Source organism: Tenrec ecaudatus, chromosome 4 (genome assembly GCF_050624435.1).
Source record: "Tenrec ecaudatus isolate mTenEca1 chromosome 4, mTenEca1.hap1, whole genome shotgun sequence".
NCBI lineage: Eukaryota > Metazoa > Chordata > Mammalia > Afrosoricida > Tenrecidae > Tenrec > Tenrec ecaudatus.
Window position 1 is genome coordinate 67,875,553 of NC_134533.1, and position 19,523 is coordinate 67,895,075.

A 19,523-nucleotide genomic window follows, 5' to 3' on the forward strand; every position below is an offset into this window, starting at 1 on the left:
GTCTCCCCTTCCCCACCTCACAGGTTTATGGGACTTGGATTTATCGCATGTTCTACTTCTGTGTCTCTGGGTAAGTCTTCTAGGTCGAAACATTCCTCTTATCCTCTTTTCCACATCTTCTACTTAGAGATGCCTCTTTCTATTATTGCTTTTCATAGATAGTGACCATGTGATCCTGAATACACTTACGGGGAGGAGAATTTCCTCATTAATCTTATCAAAAATTATTTACGAATACATGTTTTAAGTATCCTGATCCAAGCATAGGAGGTTAAGCTGAGATAAACTCCTGCCATATCAGTGTCTACTTCAGTTCTGGTAAGTTGTCATCTACAGAACAAGAGTGTGACCAGTCACCTTGGAGACCACACTTTTATTAATTACCTACACTATGATTGAGCTAGAGTCTTTGCATTCACTTTACATTATCTGCAGAACCCAGGAGAAGCTAAATCTGTATACCTCCTTCTCTGCTGTCCTGCTTTTACTATAAGTAAACCAAACACTGAACACTCATAGATATATTTGTGAGAGACTCTTTTAGAGCTTGGCTCTATTCGTGTTGTTAGATGACTTTCAGGTGTGTCCCTTGCATGGGAAAGAGGAACATGTGATGAATGGCTTTGGAAAATGTTTAAATGAGCTGTAAATAGGCACTGAAAACACAAACCAAGTTACTGCAACAACAGCCAGACTGAGGCACCATCATGTTGTGGTCTCAAATAGTTCAGTAGATGAGAGACCACATAGAATAGGAGCTGGAAGAAGAAAAAACACCAAAAATAAATAACTGGATAGACAGGAAGGAAGAATCTGGGACCTATATCTAGAAATAATCATTGAAATTCTATTGAGAACTTGTCCCTGAATACCAGAATAGTCATTATGGATTTTATTTATTTATTTCCTTAGGCCAATTAGTCATCAACAAAGAACTCACAAGGAAGTGATGTATCTAGCCCAACTGCTGATGTGCACACGGCATAGCCTGTGTTCTCATCTCAGCCTGCACTTGGCTACCCTGGTGACCGATTTAATATTAAAAATATTGATGCCAGAGCTGACTTGTCACTAAATAAAGATGAAAATGAGGGACTGATTTGTTCTGTTATCCTTTTCTCAAAATGGTGAGAGAAATTATCATGTTTTCTTAAAGGGAGAAAAAACAGGGAGCATGACTTTTCCTGCTGTAATCAAAGTATATTACACAAGGCCATTATTTGGTTAGAAAATAATTGGTGAAACTGATACTAAATGAGATATGAATTATAAATACACTAAATGAAATCAAGTCTCAGTGCATAAATGACTATTTCATTCCAGTTAATGTGCTGATGGCCAGGGAGAAAGAGATAAGTAAAGAATCATCTCTGTATTTAAAACTCTCAAAACCTTGTAAAGTTGAATCAAGTAAAAAGCCAAGGGAGACTATAAATGGTGAGCTATTACGACACAAGAATATAAGGGAAGATAAACTAGAATAACATAATTATTTGGAAACAAAACTGAGATTTCTGTTTTGATTGTTTTTCTCAGCTTGACAAAGATAGGTATTAAAAGTAAACCTCCTTTTATGTAACAACTATCCATAGCTCCTTCTGCAGCACAAATTACCCAGTCTACTGATCGTCTTCTAGAAGCATTTTATATGTACTTTTTATAACACCTGCATTTTTTGGTGAATGCCTGATCACATTTCCTTTTCCAGGTAGTATATTATCTCTCTGGGAATAGAGTTCAAGTCTTTCAGGAGCACCTTGAAAGAATAACCTCACGAACTACTTCCACAACTATAACCACACAGAGCACAATTCTACTCCAGCACACTCGGATTGCAGTGAGTCAGAGGCAACTGGATAGCAACTGGCGAGCTAGTGACAGTTAATAAGTGACAAATTATAAAAATGGTAGATGAAGAAAGGAAACTAGACATATAGATTGAACCTAGAATAAAGCAAGGAACATAAAGTGCTCACTCTGTTATTGATTGAGAAATAAAGGATGATGGTAAACTAAGGGAAATGGAAAATAATATGTTTATTATAGGATATACATTTCACTAGCCACCTAATGTATCATTTAACATAATCCCAGAAAATAATCTGGCTGAGATTTTTCTTCTGTTTTAAAGAAATTAAATGGTCCCAGTGAGGTTTAAAGTAGCATAACAAAGGTAAAATAGTTAGAAATACATCCAATAATCAAAACCAGATCTATGAACTCTGAAGTCCATTGCTTTGTACTGAACCATACTGCCAGAGAAACCAATAGGAAAAATAGAAAATGGAATTTTCATGACACATTGAAAAAAAATATATGAAGTTTATGTGTTTTAAATGTATGCATACTGGTATATGTATGTAAGTGATGTGCATTCCCATGTGATACTATATGAAAAGGGAAGTTTGGGGGTAGAAAAGCTGCAGAGGTAAGATATTAGTAAAGAAGACAGCAGTTACATTCTGTTCACTGGACAGTGACTTGTAAAGAAAAAGAAGATGCCACTGGAGGGGGGACAGGAAGAGAAGAGTCTCATTTTGCTGCTAGAAAACTCACTTCTTTACCAATTTTCTTCCTATGAAACAGAGACATGAAGACAAACAAAGCATAGGATTTTCTCTCTAGATTCAGTGAATTTATAGTATCTAAAACCAATAGTGAGACGATGCTCATTAGTAACCAGAGAAATAACCTAGTGAAAACCTTATGCTCTTCAGTTATACATCCCATTCCCCTTTCTGTTCTTCACCCAATGCTAAAATCAATCTTTACATACTTAAGACCTCACCCGATTAGCTCTGGGTCAGTTAACCTGAAACTTCACTGCTCTACATCTCTAAATCTCTTGTAGCTTGATCCTTGTGTCTGAGTATGAGTCGGCATCTACTCAGTGGCAGTGAGTTGGGTTTTTTTAGAATAATGAGGGATGGTAGCTGGTATTAGTAATTTTTATATTCAAGTGCCATCTCTTTTTCCTGCTTAGAGCATGAGTTCTTTGGCATTTGAGCATGCTTCCTTTTCTTCCCTTGATGCTAGCTTCTAAAGAAAACCTGACACCACTCCACCAGCCTCCTGCTATAGAGTTGATTTAAACTCACAGGATCCTGTAGAAACCCCAGAGTTTCCAAAACTGTAAATTTTTATGGAAGCTGTGGGCCACATATTTGTTCCCTGGGTTCAAACGGCTGACTTTTTGATTAGCAAACAAGTATTTCAACTAAAACCCCACCAGGACTCCTTGGGGCTAGTACAGTGGAGTCTTAATGAATGTTAACATTGATTGTTAAACAATCATGGCCACAGGTACAGTGGAGTTGTACAGCCATTTCCTTTTTCTCCTTCCCTTTTCCTGGTAGTCTATCTCAATGTCTTCTAAGTTCCATAGCCCCCTCATAGTCTTCACCCCACCATGCTTTCAATTTTCATGATTTTATGCTTCTTCCCCATCTCTTCCTGTCATCCCTCCCCCTTGAAATACTACTCCGTTAGTCCCTCTCCTTACCTGCTCACAGCAGCAGGAAATAACAACAGCACAGAGCAGGATGGGATCAGCTTCCAAAGGTGGGGGTCTTTATAGGCAACCTGGTAGAGTTCAGGGAGAAATTATAATCCGTGAGTGTACTAGGAGAGAGAGATCCTAATCGGTGAGTGTACAGACTGGAGCAAGAGTGATGGGGCCCTCCTGGATATGTTCCCCTCAAACACATCTTCCAGACAAAGCTTCACACTCTGCTCGCAGGCCCAAGTAAACACCATCCATCAGGGTCTGGGAATAGAGCCCTGGCCTGGGGCTAACAATAATGTTTGTCCACAAAATCTCCTGGGTCAGATAACTATAACAATTCCTCTTTGTCCAGCTGGAGGCTACAGACTTTCGGCACATAAGGTTGCAGAGAAATGGGATTCTTGGGAAAAAATGGATTCTTCAATTCTTCTGTTCTCATCACCCCCTTGGGAATTTCCATGTAACTCTTCATACCTGAGAAGCCCTCAAAAGAAGCCTTCCTATGAAATTGAACCACAACTGTACCTCCACTTTTCAAAATATCAGCAAGCTATGATTTGTTAAACACAAGACAGATCAAAAGCTGTTTTATGCCCTTTAACCATATGGTGCTTTTGAACTGCTGACCATGTGATTAGCAGCCCAATTCCTAATCCACTATGCCGCCAGGACTACTATGAGCTCTATTGTTTACAACAATGCCCAGGAGTATAAATTACTTCTCAAACTTATTTTCAGGTACCATAGAATAAATTCCAAGTAAGAACACCCTGAAACATGACCCAGCTCTATCCTATGCTCATAATAATCGCCTCCTGTCCTCTAGCCATGGCCAGTCCACTAGCATCAAATGACTGGGTGGAACTATGCAAATAAGGTGCTACTTGGCCACCAAGGTGATTATGCAACTTACTAATAAGGCAAATAAGATGTGTTACTTGTGGTAGCCCCCTTGAGGGGCTGGGGCCAGGCAAGTAAGGTCTTAATAGACCCCTAACAAGGAGATTGGTTACTTTGACTATCTACTCAGCTTAAAATCCAACTCTCATCTGTCAGTTTTTAGTCCTATGGCTGGAATGTTGCTGCGGTCCTGAAAGGAATACCACCAGTTTTCAAATACCAAAAACGTCACACCTGGTGGGCGGGTTTTCACAGAACTTCCAGACTAAGACAAACAGATGAAGAAGGAAGAAGAATTCCACTTCTGAAAGATCAGCCACCAAAAAATCCCATAATTCTCAGCAGAACAAGAGGTAGCATATGATCAAGAACTTATGGCATTAAAGGATACAGTTCAAGTTGCCCTGAAGGTTTTGGCAGGAAATAAAACTCCAGGAATTATTGGAATACCAACTGTGTTAGGCTGGGTTCTCTAAAGAAGCAAAACCAATTACGCTTATATACATGTATATAGAGAGAAATGTGTATCAAGAAAACCACTCACACAGTTGAAGAAGCAAGAAAGTCCAATCCAGAGTGGCCCCAAGTCTTTGGGTCAGATATTAATCTAAAGGCTGCTCTTGGCTCCTGCAGCTTTGGGGACTGAGGTTGTAGACCAGAGGCTGGTGACACAGAAGCAGAGAATCCAACATTAGCCGGTCAGGTGGCCGGTCACAGCCACTGGTGACTATCAGAGTTGACATATTGGCAGGCCAGTAGATCCAGAAACAAGAACTAAAAACCAGTGAGCCAGAATTCAGGATCCAGCCCCAGCAAAGAGTAAGCAATGTTTTCCACAGTGTCCACTTATATCACACACCGGAGGAAGCCTCAATTGCATCCGGGCTGTGACATGAATAAGGACGGGTGTGATACCCCACCATCTGTCTGTCATTTTGTCATCTTACTGCGGTGGTTTGTGTGTTGCTGTGATGCTGGAAGCTCTGTCACTGGCATTTTAAATGCCAGCAGGGTCACAGAAAGCACACAGGTTTCAATGGAGCTCCCAGCTTAAAAACACATTATGAGGAAGGAATCAGCTTTCCACAGTCAGAGAAAGTGAACACTGAAAACCCTATGCATAGACCTGAAGCATTGTCATTTACTGAAGGCCTAGTAAATGCAAGTAGAACCTTGTCAGAGATGGTCCCGGAGGATGGGCTCCTCGGGTAGGAAGACATTCAGATTATGACTGAGGAGTTGCTTGCTCAAGGTAGAGTCGACTATGGTCATCTGAATGGAGTAATGCTCATAGTGGAAAAGTCTAGGATCTTCATTTATTGATGGGGCACAACTCAAAATTAGAAGCAACAGTTTCAAATGTGCATTTAAATCATGATGGTAGCAAAGATTATTGAATAATAAATGCCTTAAAGAAGTTTTGACTTTCTAGTCTTTTTATCCATTCTTGTCTCCAAGAACACTAGGGTATTCATGGCTGAAATTGAGGAAGTATACTACCAGGCCTTTTTACAAGTCACTTCTGGTGAAAGCAAGATACCACTTTTTGTTAGGGCCCATGTGTTGGTTACTTCCACCTCACAGGGACTCTGACACACAATTATGTGCATAATACTAAGCTCTTGAAGGCTCTAACCTAGGCGCTAAAGCATAGAACTGGCCCCTTGGGGTTGTAATTTGAAGAAAACATGAATGACTCTCTCACCTGGGAGAAGAATACAGTTGATCATTTGAATATGGTGTTATAAATGAAGGCCACCCATTGACAAGACTCTAGATCATATCTCTATTAGCTTTTATTAGGATAACATATTCCTATCTCCCCCTAATTCCTATTTCTACAGTCAGAAGTATAACTTCTCTTTTAATATAAAAGGAGAAAAAAAATTTAAAACCTCCTGAACAATTTATACATTCTTAACAATACAAATCAAAAATAACAGTAGAAATCAAAAATAGCCCTGTGTAATACTATAAAATAGATAAGAAAGAAAAATTAGCAGATTTTTAATTACTTCTGCCATAAAATAACAATACATATTTTAAGTGCTTATTTACTTCCCAGACTGTGATCTTTTTTTTTTCAATAATCTTATTGGGAGCTCATACAATTCCCATCACAAACCATACATACATCCATTGTGTCAGGTACATATGTACATTTATTGCCACCATCATTCTCAAAACACTTGCCTTCCACCTGAGCCCTTAATATCGGCTGCTCATTTTACCCTCTCCCTCCACTCCCCCCTCCCTCATGAACCCTTCATAATTCACAAATTATTATTATTTTGTCATATGTTACACTGTGTGATGACTCCCCCACCCTTTCTCTGCTGTCCATCCCCCAGGGAGGAGGCTATACGTAGATTCTTATAGTTGGTTCCCCCTTTCTACCCCACATTCCCTCCACACTCCAGGTATCACCACTCTCACCACTTCTTCCTGAAGAAATCATATGTCCTGGATTCCCTGAGTTTCCAGTTGCTATCTGTACCAATGTACATCCTCTGGTCTAGCCAGATTTGTGAGGTAGAATTGGAATCATGATAGTGGGTGGGGAGGAACATTTAAGAACTAGAGGAAAGTTATATGATTCATTGTTGCTAACCTGCACCCTAACTGGCTCATCCCCTCCCCACAACACTTCAGTAAGGGGGTGTCCAGTGCCTACTGATGGGTTTTGAGTCTCCATTCTACACTCACCCACATTTACAAAGATATGAATATTTTTGTTGTTTCATGCTTGATACCTGATCCCTTCGACAGTTCTTGGTCACACAGGCTGGTGTGCTTCTTCCATGTGGGCTTTGTTGCTTCTGAGCTAAATGGCCACTTCTTTATCTTCAAGCTTTTAAGACCCCAGACTCTACACCCCTTGATAGGTGGGCACCATCAGCTTTCTTCACCACATTTGCTGATGCACACAATTTTGTTCATCAATCATGTCAGGAAGGTGTGCATCCTGGAATGCCAATTTAATAGAACAACGTGATCTTGCAATCATCAAGTGCTTCAGTGGAGGTCCAGTGTCATCTGCTGCCTTAATACTAAACCTATAAATATACGCACATAGATCTGTTTCCCCACACTTTTATATAAATATATTTACATATGTACATTCCAGTCTTTAGACCTCTATAAATACCCTTTGTTGCCTAGTTCTTTCCTCTATTTCCTTTTACTTTCCTCTTGTCCCACTAACATGCACAGCTTTCATTTGGGTTTCAGCAATTTCTCTCAGTTGCATTACATTTGCTGAATCCCTACCAGGCCTCTCACACTCTCCTTGCCACTGATTTTGGATCACTTGTTGTTCCCCGGTCCCTGGGTTGGTCAGCACCACCTCCTTACCTCCGCCTTCCCCTCTCCCGTGTCCCCCCAGAACCAATGAACCTGTTGTTTTCTCCTGCTGACTATTCATCCAGTCTAACTTATCAAGATAGATCTGTAGAGATAATAAATAATATGTACCACAAATCAAGCCATAACAAGATAGGTGATGATAACAAAAAAGAATACCAATTACCAATTGCCCATAAAAGAATAAATTAATTAAAAGAAAAAAAAATTTTTTAAAGAAAAACCTGTTAATAGATCAAGGTCTGATTTTTCTATCTCTAGGCATGTCCTTCAGTCAGGTCCAATGGGGTTCCATGCTCTGGCCCTAGATTCTGTCCTTTGTACTCCCTTAGGGGCTCCCTGCTCTGCTCCCATGGATGCTCTGCTGCACGATTTTAGTGGTTTAACTTGGTGTCCCAGGGTCAGTCTGGGCCAATCCAGACACTGAGTCTCCAGTGTTGTCCCCCTAGGGCCCTGAGCCATCGAGGGATGACATGTATCTTAATGGGATCAGCCATATTGTCCACTCTGTCCATTGACTGTTCAGAGCGGAGATATCATCCTCCAGGCCTTGTGGGTCAGGATGTGCTCCACTCTCTCTTCCTCCCCCTTCATTTGCTCCCATTTGCTCTGATCAAACATGCTCCTCTCCCCTAGCTGCAGCTTCAGTGCCATCCTCTCAAGTAAATTCTTCTGGGGGAAGGGGCAGTTGTCCACTTAGCTGGTATGGGGCCAAGGCCCCAGGTCCCTCCACTGGCTCCTCACTCCTTGCCAGTACGCTGCATTCATCTGGCACTGGCTTTATATCTGGTCCCTCTTTCCCTGTGGAGACACAAACAATACCCTCCCCTTGGGTGGGTCAGTTCCCTTCCCCCCCACCACACATCTTTTTTTTCTTTCTTTCCCTTTTCTTCCCTCCCGATCCCTTTTTACTTGGCTACCATACATACATACATGCTGGATTTGGTCTGGCCCCTGGAGGGTTTGTATACAGTAGCTTTTTCCATGTTATACTTTCCTTTTGTGCTTGGCTTACTTCACTTAGCATAATTTCCTCCAGTTCTTCCCATGCTGTAATATGCTTCATGCGTTCATCACTGCTTTTTAGTGATGCATAGAACTCCATTGTATATATGTACCACCATTTTTAATCCATTCATCTGATGATGGAAATTTGGGTTGTTTCCAATTCCTTGTGATTGTGAACTGTCCCACAATGAACATGGGAGTATAGATTTCTGATGTGGTTTCTTTCTTGCCTCTTCTGGGTATATGCCTAGTAGGGGAATTGCTGGATTGTGTGGTAGCTCAATTTTTATCTGTTTGAGAAATCACCAAAACAATTTCCATAGTGGCTGTACATACCTACAGGTCCAACAGCAGTGAATGAGATTTCCTATTTCACCACAGCCCCTCCAACACTTGTTGCTTTCTGATTTTTTGTATTGGGCTATCTTTGAGGGTGTTAGTTGGTATCTCATAGTTGTTTTGATTTGCATTTCTCTTATGGCGAAAGATTAGGAACATTTTTTCATATGTTTATAGCCCATTCGGATTTCAGACTCTATGAAACTTCTGTTCAGGTCCTTTGCCAACCTCCTCAGTGGGAGATTAGTTTTTCTCTTATTGTAAGCTTGCAGCGTATTGTAGATTTTAGTAATAAGGCCTTTGTCTGATGTGTCATTGCTAAAGATGTTTTGCCATTCGATGAAATCTCTTATTACTCTCGGTGAATTCTTTCAATGTACACACGTGTCTTATCTTCAGTATATCGCACTCGTGTATTTGTGACTCCTCCGTATTTGTATCCTTCCCTATTTCTAATAGGCTATGTATTCGCTGTGCCAAGGTTCTCAGATTTGTCACAATTCCCTCATTAATGGCCCTAAACATTTGGGGTTTTATCTTGAGGTCTGTGATCCACCTTGAATTTATTCTTGTGCAGGGAGTGAGGTAAGGGTCTTGCTTCATTTTTCTGCAGGTTGATATCCATTTTTTCCAGCACCATTTATTGAAGATGGCATCTGCTTCCCATTTAATAGTTTTTGGGCCCCTATCAAAGATCAGTTGCCAGTATGCTGATGTTTTTATTTCTGGGTCTTCACCTTTTTTCCATTGGTATGAATATCTTTAATTATACCACACTGTTTTTTGTTACTGTGGCAGTATAGTACGAGATAAAGTCAGGTAAAGCAAGCCCTCCCACTTTGTCTATCTTTTTGAGGAGTTCTCTGCTAATTCTGGGCTTCGTCCCCCTCCATATGAAGTTGGTAATCTGTTTTTTTCTATTTCTTTGAAGAAGGATGGTGGTTTCATATCAGGATAACATTGAATTTATGTTTTACCTTGGGCAGAAGTGACATCTTTATTACATTGAGTCTGCCCATTCACGATCATGGGATATTCTTCCATTTATTGAGGTCACTCTTGGTTTCTTGTAGTAGTGCTTTATAATTTTCCTCATACAAATCTTTCATTTTTTAGTCAGGTATATCCCAAGGTATCTCAATTTGTGCTTGGCTATTTTTAATCATCTCTTCTGTGATCCTGTCTGATGTGTAGAGCAATAGCCTTCTGTTGGTTGATTTTGTATTCTGCAACTCTACCACATTCCTCTATTGCTTTCTACACTCTGCTTGTGGAGTTTATGGAATGTTCAATATAGAGAATCATATCATCTGCGAATAATGATGATTTCGCCTCTTCCCTCCCCAAATGAATACCTTTAAGATCTTTCCTTTGTCTTATGTTGTTAGCTAGGACCTCCAGTACAATGTTAAATAGGAGTGGGGATAAGGGACATCCTTGTCTGGTTCCCTTTTTCAGTGGAATTGTTTTAGTCTTTTCCCCATTAACTACCATGTTGGCTAATGGTTTTTCATATATGGCTTGTATAATATTGAGGAATTTTCCTTCTCTCCTTATGGGACAGTATTTTGTTAAGGATTTTTGTATCAATGGTCTTTAGGGATATTAGTCTATAGTTCTTGATTCTTGTGGCATCTTTGCCCGCTTTAGGTATCAGAGTTATGATAGCTTCGTAGAAAGAGTTTGGGAGTCTTTTTAAGATGTTCTGGAAGAATTTGTATAGGATTGGTTTCAGTTCCTCCCTGAATTCTTGATAGAATTCTCCTGTGAAGCCATCTGGCCCGGGGATTTTTTTGTTGGTAATCTCTTGATTGCCTTGTCTATTTCTTCCATTAATATGGGTCTGTTGAGATTCTTAACATCCATCTGGGATAGTCTAGGGAGAGATCTTGTTTCCAAGTATTTGTCCATGTCTTCCAAATTGTTGAATTCATTAGAGAATATACCTTCATAGTACTGTTATTATCCTTTTGGTTTCATTAGGGTCCATTGTAATGCCCCCTGTGTCATTCCTCATCCTTGCAAATGTCGTTTGTTCCTTCCTTTCTTTGGTTAGGTTTGCCAGAGGTCTATCAATTCTGTTAACTCTTTCAAAGAACCAACTTTTAGCGGCATTAAATTTTTCCATAGTTTTCTTGTTTTCCCGCTCCTGTATCTCAGCTCTGATTTGTATTATATCTCTCCTCTTGCTATTAGTAGGGTGTTATGTTGACTCTCCTCTAATTAGTGTAAGTTGGTGTCAGCAAATCATCCACGAGTCTCTCTTCTTTTTTTATTGTGTGCATTTATTGCTATCACCCTTCCTCTAATAGATGTCTTTGCTATATCCCACATGTTCTGGTACATCGTCTTTTTTGTTATCATTGGTTTCTGGAAACTTCCTGATTTAATCTCTGATCTGGGTCAATACCCACTCCTTTTGCAATAGGAAATTGTTCATTCTCCAATTGTTTCCTGTTGTTTTCTTCACCGCCCTTCTGTTAATTTACAGTTTTATGGTGCAGTGACCAGTGAGAGATGTCTGCTTATCATCCATGTGCTTGAATTTACTCAAATTTGACTTGTGTCCCAGCATGTGGTCTATTTTCAAATATGTGCCATGTGAGCTTGAAAAGAATGTGAATTTATTGTATGTGGGTGGAAAGCTTTGAAAATATCTATCAAGTCGTCCAATTGTGCTACTTAGATCTGTAAACTCCTTGTTGTATTTCTTTCCCAATGATGTGTCTTTTTCACAGAGTGGTATATTAAAGTCATCAACTATAATTTTCATCTTTTGGAGTGTGATCTCTTTTTTCAACTTTTGGAGTGTTTGATTTACAAATTTGGTAGTTCTCTCATTAGGTGCATATATGTTTATTATGCTCACTGGTTCTTGGTCTATAGTTCCCTTGAGCACTATATAGTGCCCCTTCTTGTCTCCTGTTGTGGCCTGCATCTTGAGGTCAATTTGGTCAGATATTAAGATAGCACCACTGCTTTTTGTGCATTACCATTTGCTTGGTATATTTTTCTCCAGCCTTTAACTCTCAACCTGTTTTTATCTGCAAGCTTGAGATGAGTTTCCTGGTAGCAGCAGATCAATGGGCTATGTTTCCTCGGCCAGTCTGTTAGCCTCTCTGCATTTTTATGCCTGAGTTCAAGCCATTGATATTCAGTGTTGTCATATCCATCTGTGGACTCTATCATGTCATCTTGTACCTTTTGTGTTGGATATTTTCCTACCTATCTTATCCGCTTTTGTTCTGTGTGTTGTTTATGTTTGCCTTCTTTCTACTATTGGGCTGATACTATTCTGGGGACTGTTTCCTCTTTGCCACCTTATGGGTGGAGTTGTTCTATGTGATGGTCTCTTTTTTGCCCTTGGTGAGTGTTGATCTTCTGCCCATACTAGATTGGCAAGGATCCTTTATAGGGTTGAGTTTCTTTTTATGGATTCCCTGAGGTTGTCCTTGTCTGGGAAGACTCTTACTTCTCCATCTATCTTAATAGATGATTTCGCCGGGTAAAGTATTCTTGGGTTTGTGTTGTTTTCCTTCAATTTTTGGAATATGTTACTCCATTCCCTCCTCTTCTTCATCATTTCTGCTGATAGGTCTGAATATACTCTTACTGGAGTACCTTCTTACGTGACTGTTTGCTTTTCCTAGCTGCTTTTATGATCATCTCCTTTTCTTCATAGTTGGATAGTTTGACAATTATGTGTCTTGGTGACTTCTTCTTGGGATTTAGTCTGACTGGTGTTCTTTCAGCCTCTTGAATGGTTGCCTGGTTTTCATTTATTAGGCCGGGGAAGTTTTCCTCTAAAAATTCCCTTGTTATTTTGACTGTTGACTTCTTTGTTGTGTCTTGTTGGTAGTCCAATTATTCTAATACTGTTTCTTTCCATAGCATCAGACATGGCTCTCCATTATCCGTTAGCTAATTTTATTGCCTTATTTGATTGATTTTCCTGTTTGCTGAGGTCAGCCTGATTGTCCTCTAGGTCACTGGTGTGATTATTTGCCTCTTCAAGCCTATTTGCAAGGTCCATCAATTTGTTACTTGATCTGGTTATTTCATCCCTTAACTGTTATATCTGCTTCTTCTATGCCCATCATTACGTTCATGACTTCTTCCAGCACTGTCTCCTGGTTCTCCTGATTTTTCATTGAAGCTGTTAGAACTGGTTACTGTTTATGTGTTGTTTTAGAGGAGCATGGAGCCATCTTCCTGAGTCTAAGAGCCCTGTTCTCTCTCTTGGGGAATTCTTAGGAGTACTTCTATAAACTACCTACTAGTAGCTGTACTGAGGGGTCAGACTATTGCTATATCATCCTGTGGTTTCACTCTTATCCTAGCCATCCAATATTCCATTATTTGCAATGTGTGTTGGATAATCCTCTCCCTGTGACACATTTCAGGTTGTTGTGGGCCCCTAGGGTGTTGACTTCTGGGGCCATTCGCTTCTCAGTAAAGATGCAAAGTTTGTGTTCATAGTCTACTTCGATGAGTTTCTGGCAGCCAGTGGCTTGGAGGGAGATGTCCAGCTTCATGGTGAGGCAGCCATTCGCCTCCGTGATGCCATGGAAACGTGTTTTCTTCCTGTCAGCACAATTAGGGGGGAAAAAAGGAATCTTACCATCCAAACCTTTCTCTACTTGGCTGCCAACACCAAAAAGCCAGTTTTGTGCTTGAGTCTTTTTATGTCCTCCCTGTCCTCATGTCTGATGCATTGTTAATACCAGATGATTCTACAAAGGCTCATATAAAATTAGTTCCTGGTTTTATCACCCTAACAATCACCATCACTTCTCTCCAATTCCAAAACTATGACTTCATATCTATTGCTTCATTTTTACTTTACTCTATTTGATTTTATTATAGAATAATATCCAGACCATGAAACCTAATCATTGTCAGGGTAAAAGTCAATGTTTGAGCAAAGTTGTACAAGTATTACCCCAAACCAGATTTTTAAAAGTCATCCCCTAAGATAAAAAGTGCTCCTTTTGTGAATTTAAAGGTAACCTTGGACAAGTGAGAGGACAAATACACATCAAAACACAAATAATAGGTTTTCAGGCTCCCTGTTGACATGGGGAAAAGCCCTTGGGGGCACCGTGTTCACTGAAAGATCATCAGTTTGCACTCACCAGCCTCTCCGTGGGAGAAAGAGGTAGCAGTTTACTTCTGTAAAGATGACAGCTTTCAGACCCTCCAGGGGAGGTTCTCTCTGTGATACAGGGTTGATTTGAGTTGTAATCCTGGCTTTGGTTTGGATGTTTGATTAAAATGGGGGAAGAGATTCCCTACCTCCCAATGCTTTTAGAATTCACATAAGATAGCTTGTCATTGAAAATTATTTATCTAGATATGTTATTTATCTAGATACACATATGATGTATATGTGAATACACAAGCAATATTTGGAATACTAATTTGGGTAAAGGAGTAAATCTCTTTTTCAAAACTGGGAGAAGGCAGAGAAAATCAGAAAGAAAGAAAATATTAAGATTAAATGTTGGTTGAATAAAAGTCTGAGAACAATGATTGGGATTTTTATGGAGAAGCTCAAGGGAATTATTTTAAAATCCCGCGGGATTTTCCCACAGGAGTTGAGAAATCCTTGGAGGGACATTCGATCATCAGTAGAGTTTTAAGGTGTCTTCATAAATCTTCACGTTAGTCTTGGGGAAGGAAATTTAATGTGAGCTTGAACTTTCAGATTGAGACAGGTAATAATCTCTATAAAATCTAAATGTTCTCTAAATGTTCTCCAGTTAGCACGCTTTGCATAGGGTAATGTATGTATATTATTCCATTGAGTTCTTACAGAAATCCTAGTAAAGGAGATCAATAGAACAGATGAGGAAAGGGAGTAAGAATTCAGGCGTTGTTATTATGAATAATAGAAACTATGCACTATGTGAGAGAAAGCAGGGGTATGAAATAGAGATGTGGTTGAGATATAACTGATGATTGAATTGGGGAATAAGTCAAAGAGGGGATAGAAAATTGTATTAAGAATATAAAGAGCATTGCAAGGGATAGAAATCTGTGTGATAGCAAATAAGAAGAGGATTCAAACATGTTCTGATGAAGAGAAACAGAGTAAAAGACAGCAAGGAAGGGAGGGAGGGAAGATCAATGGCTTACCAGGGAACATGTTTCATCAGACACTGGGAATTAGAGAATATAAAAGGTTTTGTCAAGGTGTTCCCAAGAAAATCATCTATGAAGGGTCAGTCAAGTGACACTTAAAAGCAGAAGTCCTAAGAATTCCTTGGTGGAAGTTCCCAGGCTCAAGGAAGTGAAGGATTGTGGCTTAAATATGCTTAATTTATAGTACTCCTATAACAAAGCTCCGTCTCAAAGTATAGCCAGAGGAAATCAAGCACCCAGAGAATTTAGATCTGAGCATTTTGTTTCGATCTGAGCATTTTGATTCATTTAGAGAGATAATTGGATTTTGTTTACAAAATATAATATGTTTAAGTGGGCTATTCTGGTTTTCAAGAATGTATTTATATTTAAAACAAAAGAAACCCCACAGACATTGAATCAATTCCACTAATAGTGACTATATATGATAGCATATAACTGTTCTGTGGGTTTTGGAGATTTAAAATCATTACAAGAGCAAAGTCTCATCTTTCCCCAGTGGAGCGGCTGGTGGTTTTAAACTACTGACCTCATCAGTAGCCACCCATCAGGTAACCCGCTATGCCATCAGGTAAATGTTATATCTAAGAGATTCAATTGTGCAAAGTAACTGTTTTATCATAATGTTTACAAACAGCAGCTACTCGGCCTATACCAGTTATGCAGGAAGCAAACAGGTGGGAAAGACAAACCGGTCATGTGCACGTTTCCTTCTTCTTGGTGATGGGCTGTTTCCAGGCATACAAGGTCTTGAGATTGTTTCATTATTATTCATCTTTCTGACAGAGGTTCCTAGATGAGTTGAGAGGGGTGTGTGTGGGCGGGGGCAGTGGATGAATGCCCATTTCTTCTCAAATACTAATCTTTTTTTTGCCAGTCCTTTTGGGGAAAGAGAGGTTTTTAGCTTGGCTCATGATTTCCCTCCTGCAGAAGGTCAGGGAAGGATTTAAGGGTTTGCAAAACTTCTAGGATGCAGGCAGCCAACTAAAAATTTTATGCATCTTTGCTTTATTAATCACTCCACACATATGACTGCAACTCCAGCATATGACTCCAACAACTCATATTGACCCCGTACAACAAAGCTGAATGCCCCTCTGTGTTCTGAGACTTTGAATCTTTACAGAAATAGGCAGCCTCATTTTTCTCCCTCAGAGAGGTGGGTGGGTTCAAACTTTTGATCTCGTAGTTAGCAATTCAATGAGCAACCTAATGTGCCACCAGAGCTCCTTCAAGGTCTGTGAAATGGTGAATAATAGATGTGCTTTTCCATCAAGGAGTTTGATTGGAAATATAAGCATTAAATAAACCCTTGTATACTGTTTTATTTGTTCTCTATCCTTTTAAAATCAAAAACAGCATCCCAGGAATGATTGAGCTATTTTAGGAATTTGGTGAAGGCTTATTTAAAGAATAAATAGGGTTTAAACTGAGAAAAGAAATTACACAAAGAGTAGAGAAAGGGGCAGTTAGAATAACATATATAAACACACCATAAAAGGAAGCCCACGTTAGGCAAAGTTCCCAGGATATTCAAATTCAGGATGTAGCTATATAAAAGAGACTACCTAGAATAATTGATGGGAGGTGATAATAGCGAGGTAAGGAGGGGTAGACTTTACAAACTTTAAAACCCAAAGTAAGAATTTACAAATCGGTTGTAAGTAAAGAAGCTTTAGATTAGGATAAATGTATCAGTTTTGATTTCAAAATGTTTACTCTACCAACAATGAAAATCTGGGGGGAAGGTTTCATTAGTGGATTGAGGAAGATCATTTAGGAAGTTGAAGTCCACGTTGTAATCATTGCTACATTATTTATTGACTAGATGTGATGAAAGAAAGGAAACATTTTTGCACATACTTTGAAGTAAATTTGATATGTTACTAGTTTGTTTGATGAAGGATAAAAGTCCTATAAGTGATTGCTCTCATATCTCAAACCGATAACTTTTATATTCTGCTCTTTGGTACATTAAAATTAAGTTACAGAAAATATTTTATTGTTGGAATCTGGAGCTGAGGTACTAATTTAAGCAACTTTACAGATTAATGTGTATATTTGTAGCAAAAAAAACCCTTTAAAAGTAGATTGGGGGCAATAACTTATCATGTGGTAACATTTATCCATCTACTCGACATGGCATACTTACACAGGTGGGTGTGGGCTTGTGAGTTCAGTGAAATTGTTTGTTGGTTTGTGTGTGTGTGCTGATGTTATGAGGTTTTTGGTTTTGATAAATAAGTAAAATGGCCCGTGGCAATAAGTATTTTGATGTTTCCACTGTATTTTTCTTTATGGTCAAATACTGATGGCTATTAAAAAAGGAGAATTCAAATTGCTCTATAATGTGAATACTTGATACTTAGTCTTATCTTCATTTTTTCCATAATATCAAATTAAACTTTATCATTGCATAGGAAACATAAAGCCAAAGTGAATTGAAACATACCTAGATTCTGTTTGAAATGTGTATTTTTCCTTCTACCTTTTAATATGTGTGTTCATTAAAACATTTGCCTCCCTCATATAAGAATAAATTTTCAATTTAGGAGCTGTGATCTAAGTGGGAGAGTCTTGTCTCACCCGACTGTGAGCACACCAGCATGGATTTTAACATGTCACATGCCAACCACCAGAGTTTCATGCTGACAGGTATCCCAGGGATACCAGATAAAAACCCATGGATGGCGTTCCCTCTGGAACTTCTCTACACCCTTACTCTCCTGGGAAATGGCACTATGCTGGCTGTTGTCAAGGTGGATCAGAGTCTCCATGAACCCATGTACTACTTCCTCTCCATCCTGGCGCTGACTGATGTGAGTCTCTCCATGTCTACATTGCCCACTATGCTCAGCATCTTCTGGTTTAATGCCCCTGAGATTGCCTTTGATGCATGCATCACACAGATGTTCTTCATCCATGGGTTTGGAGTGGTAGAGTCAGGAGTACTTGTGTCCATGGCCTTCGACCGATTCGTAGCCATCAGAGACCCACTGCGCTATGCTTCCATCCTCACCCATGGCATCATTGGCAAGATTGGAATAGCTGTCCTCACTCGAGCAGTTTGTGTGGTTTTCCCTGTGCCCTTTCTTATAAAGCGGCTACCATTCTGTCGTTCCAATGTCCTGTCTCATTCTTACTGTCTCCACCAAGATGCCATGAGACTAGCCTGTGCCAGCACATGAGTCAATAGCCTTTACGGGCTCATCGTCGTCATCCTCACTTTGGGGCTGGATGCCCTCATCATACTTTTGTCCTATGTGCTCATCCTCAAGACTGTGCTGGGCGTTGCTTCCAGGGCTGAACGGCTCAGAGGCCTCAGCACCTGCCTCTCTCACATTTGTGCTGTGCTTCTCTTCTATGTCCCCCTCGTTGGTGTCACCATGGTTCACAGATTTGGGAAGCATTTGTCACCAGCAGTGCACACACTCATGGCCAATATCTACCTATTGCTCCCCCCAGTTCTGAACCCCATTGTTTACAGTGTGAAGACTAAGCAGATACGGAGACAGATCATCCAAGTGTTCCAGAGGAGAAAGAAGAGTCTGAAATGACATCTGAGTATAAAAATGTTAAAAAGGTAGCAACTGAGAAAGTTAAAAGAAGCGTTGGTGGTTCCTTTAAAGTAGTCTTCTGATAACCAAAAGGTCGATGGTTTGAACCCACCAGTGGATTCTTGGGAGAAAGATGTGGCAGTCTACTTGGCTAAAGATTTACAGACTTAGAACCTCTATGGACATTTCTACTCCATCCTAAGAGTCACTGTGAATGGACATCGACCCAAGGCCATAGGGCTTGATCTCTGATTTGGAAGTTTAATATTTTGATTTTCAATACTTACCAAAACCCACTGCCCTGTTCCAACTCACTGCAACCTTAAGTGACAAAGTCGAACTGTCCCTTTGTGCTTCTGAGTTTGCTTGACTTTATTGGAGCGGGAAGCATCATCTTGCTCCTTTAAAAGAGCTGGTAGGTTCACACACTTATTTAATCATGGGATTGGCAACTCAACTTCTAACCTCTGCCCCTCCTGGGTCCCTGTCAGCACCTAGAGTGCACTTACATTATACATGCCTGCTAAAATGCAGGGTTGGGGTTAAGACTGAGGTTGAAGAATCAACACAGGTCATTCTTGTTCTGTATACAAGCTTTGGTTTTGAATTTCTACATTCAAAATCCAAATGAGTTAATTAAAATTACACTTCTTCATATTCATAAGTAAACATCAAGGATGGCATTAATCATCATCTATTAATTCTTC

General features: G+C 39.7%; 1 protein-coding gene across 1 annotated transcript; it reads left to right on the forward strand.

Annotated features, from left to right (window-relative positions):
* Positions 1-17,865: 17,865 nt before the first annotated feature.
* Positions 17,866-18,816, forward strand: LOC142445900 (olfactory receptor 51H1-like). Its single transcript, XM_075547769.1, is given in 1 exon segment — positions 17,866-18,816. A coding segment is annotated over 1 exon segment (951 nt).
* The last annotated feature ends 707 nt before the right edge of the window (positions 18,817-19,523 follow it).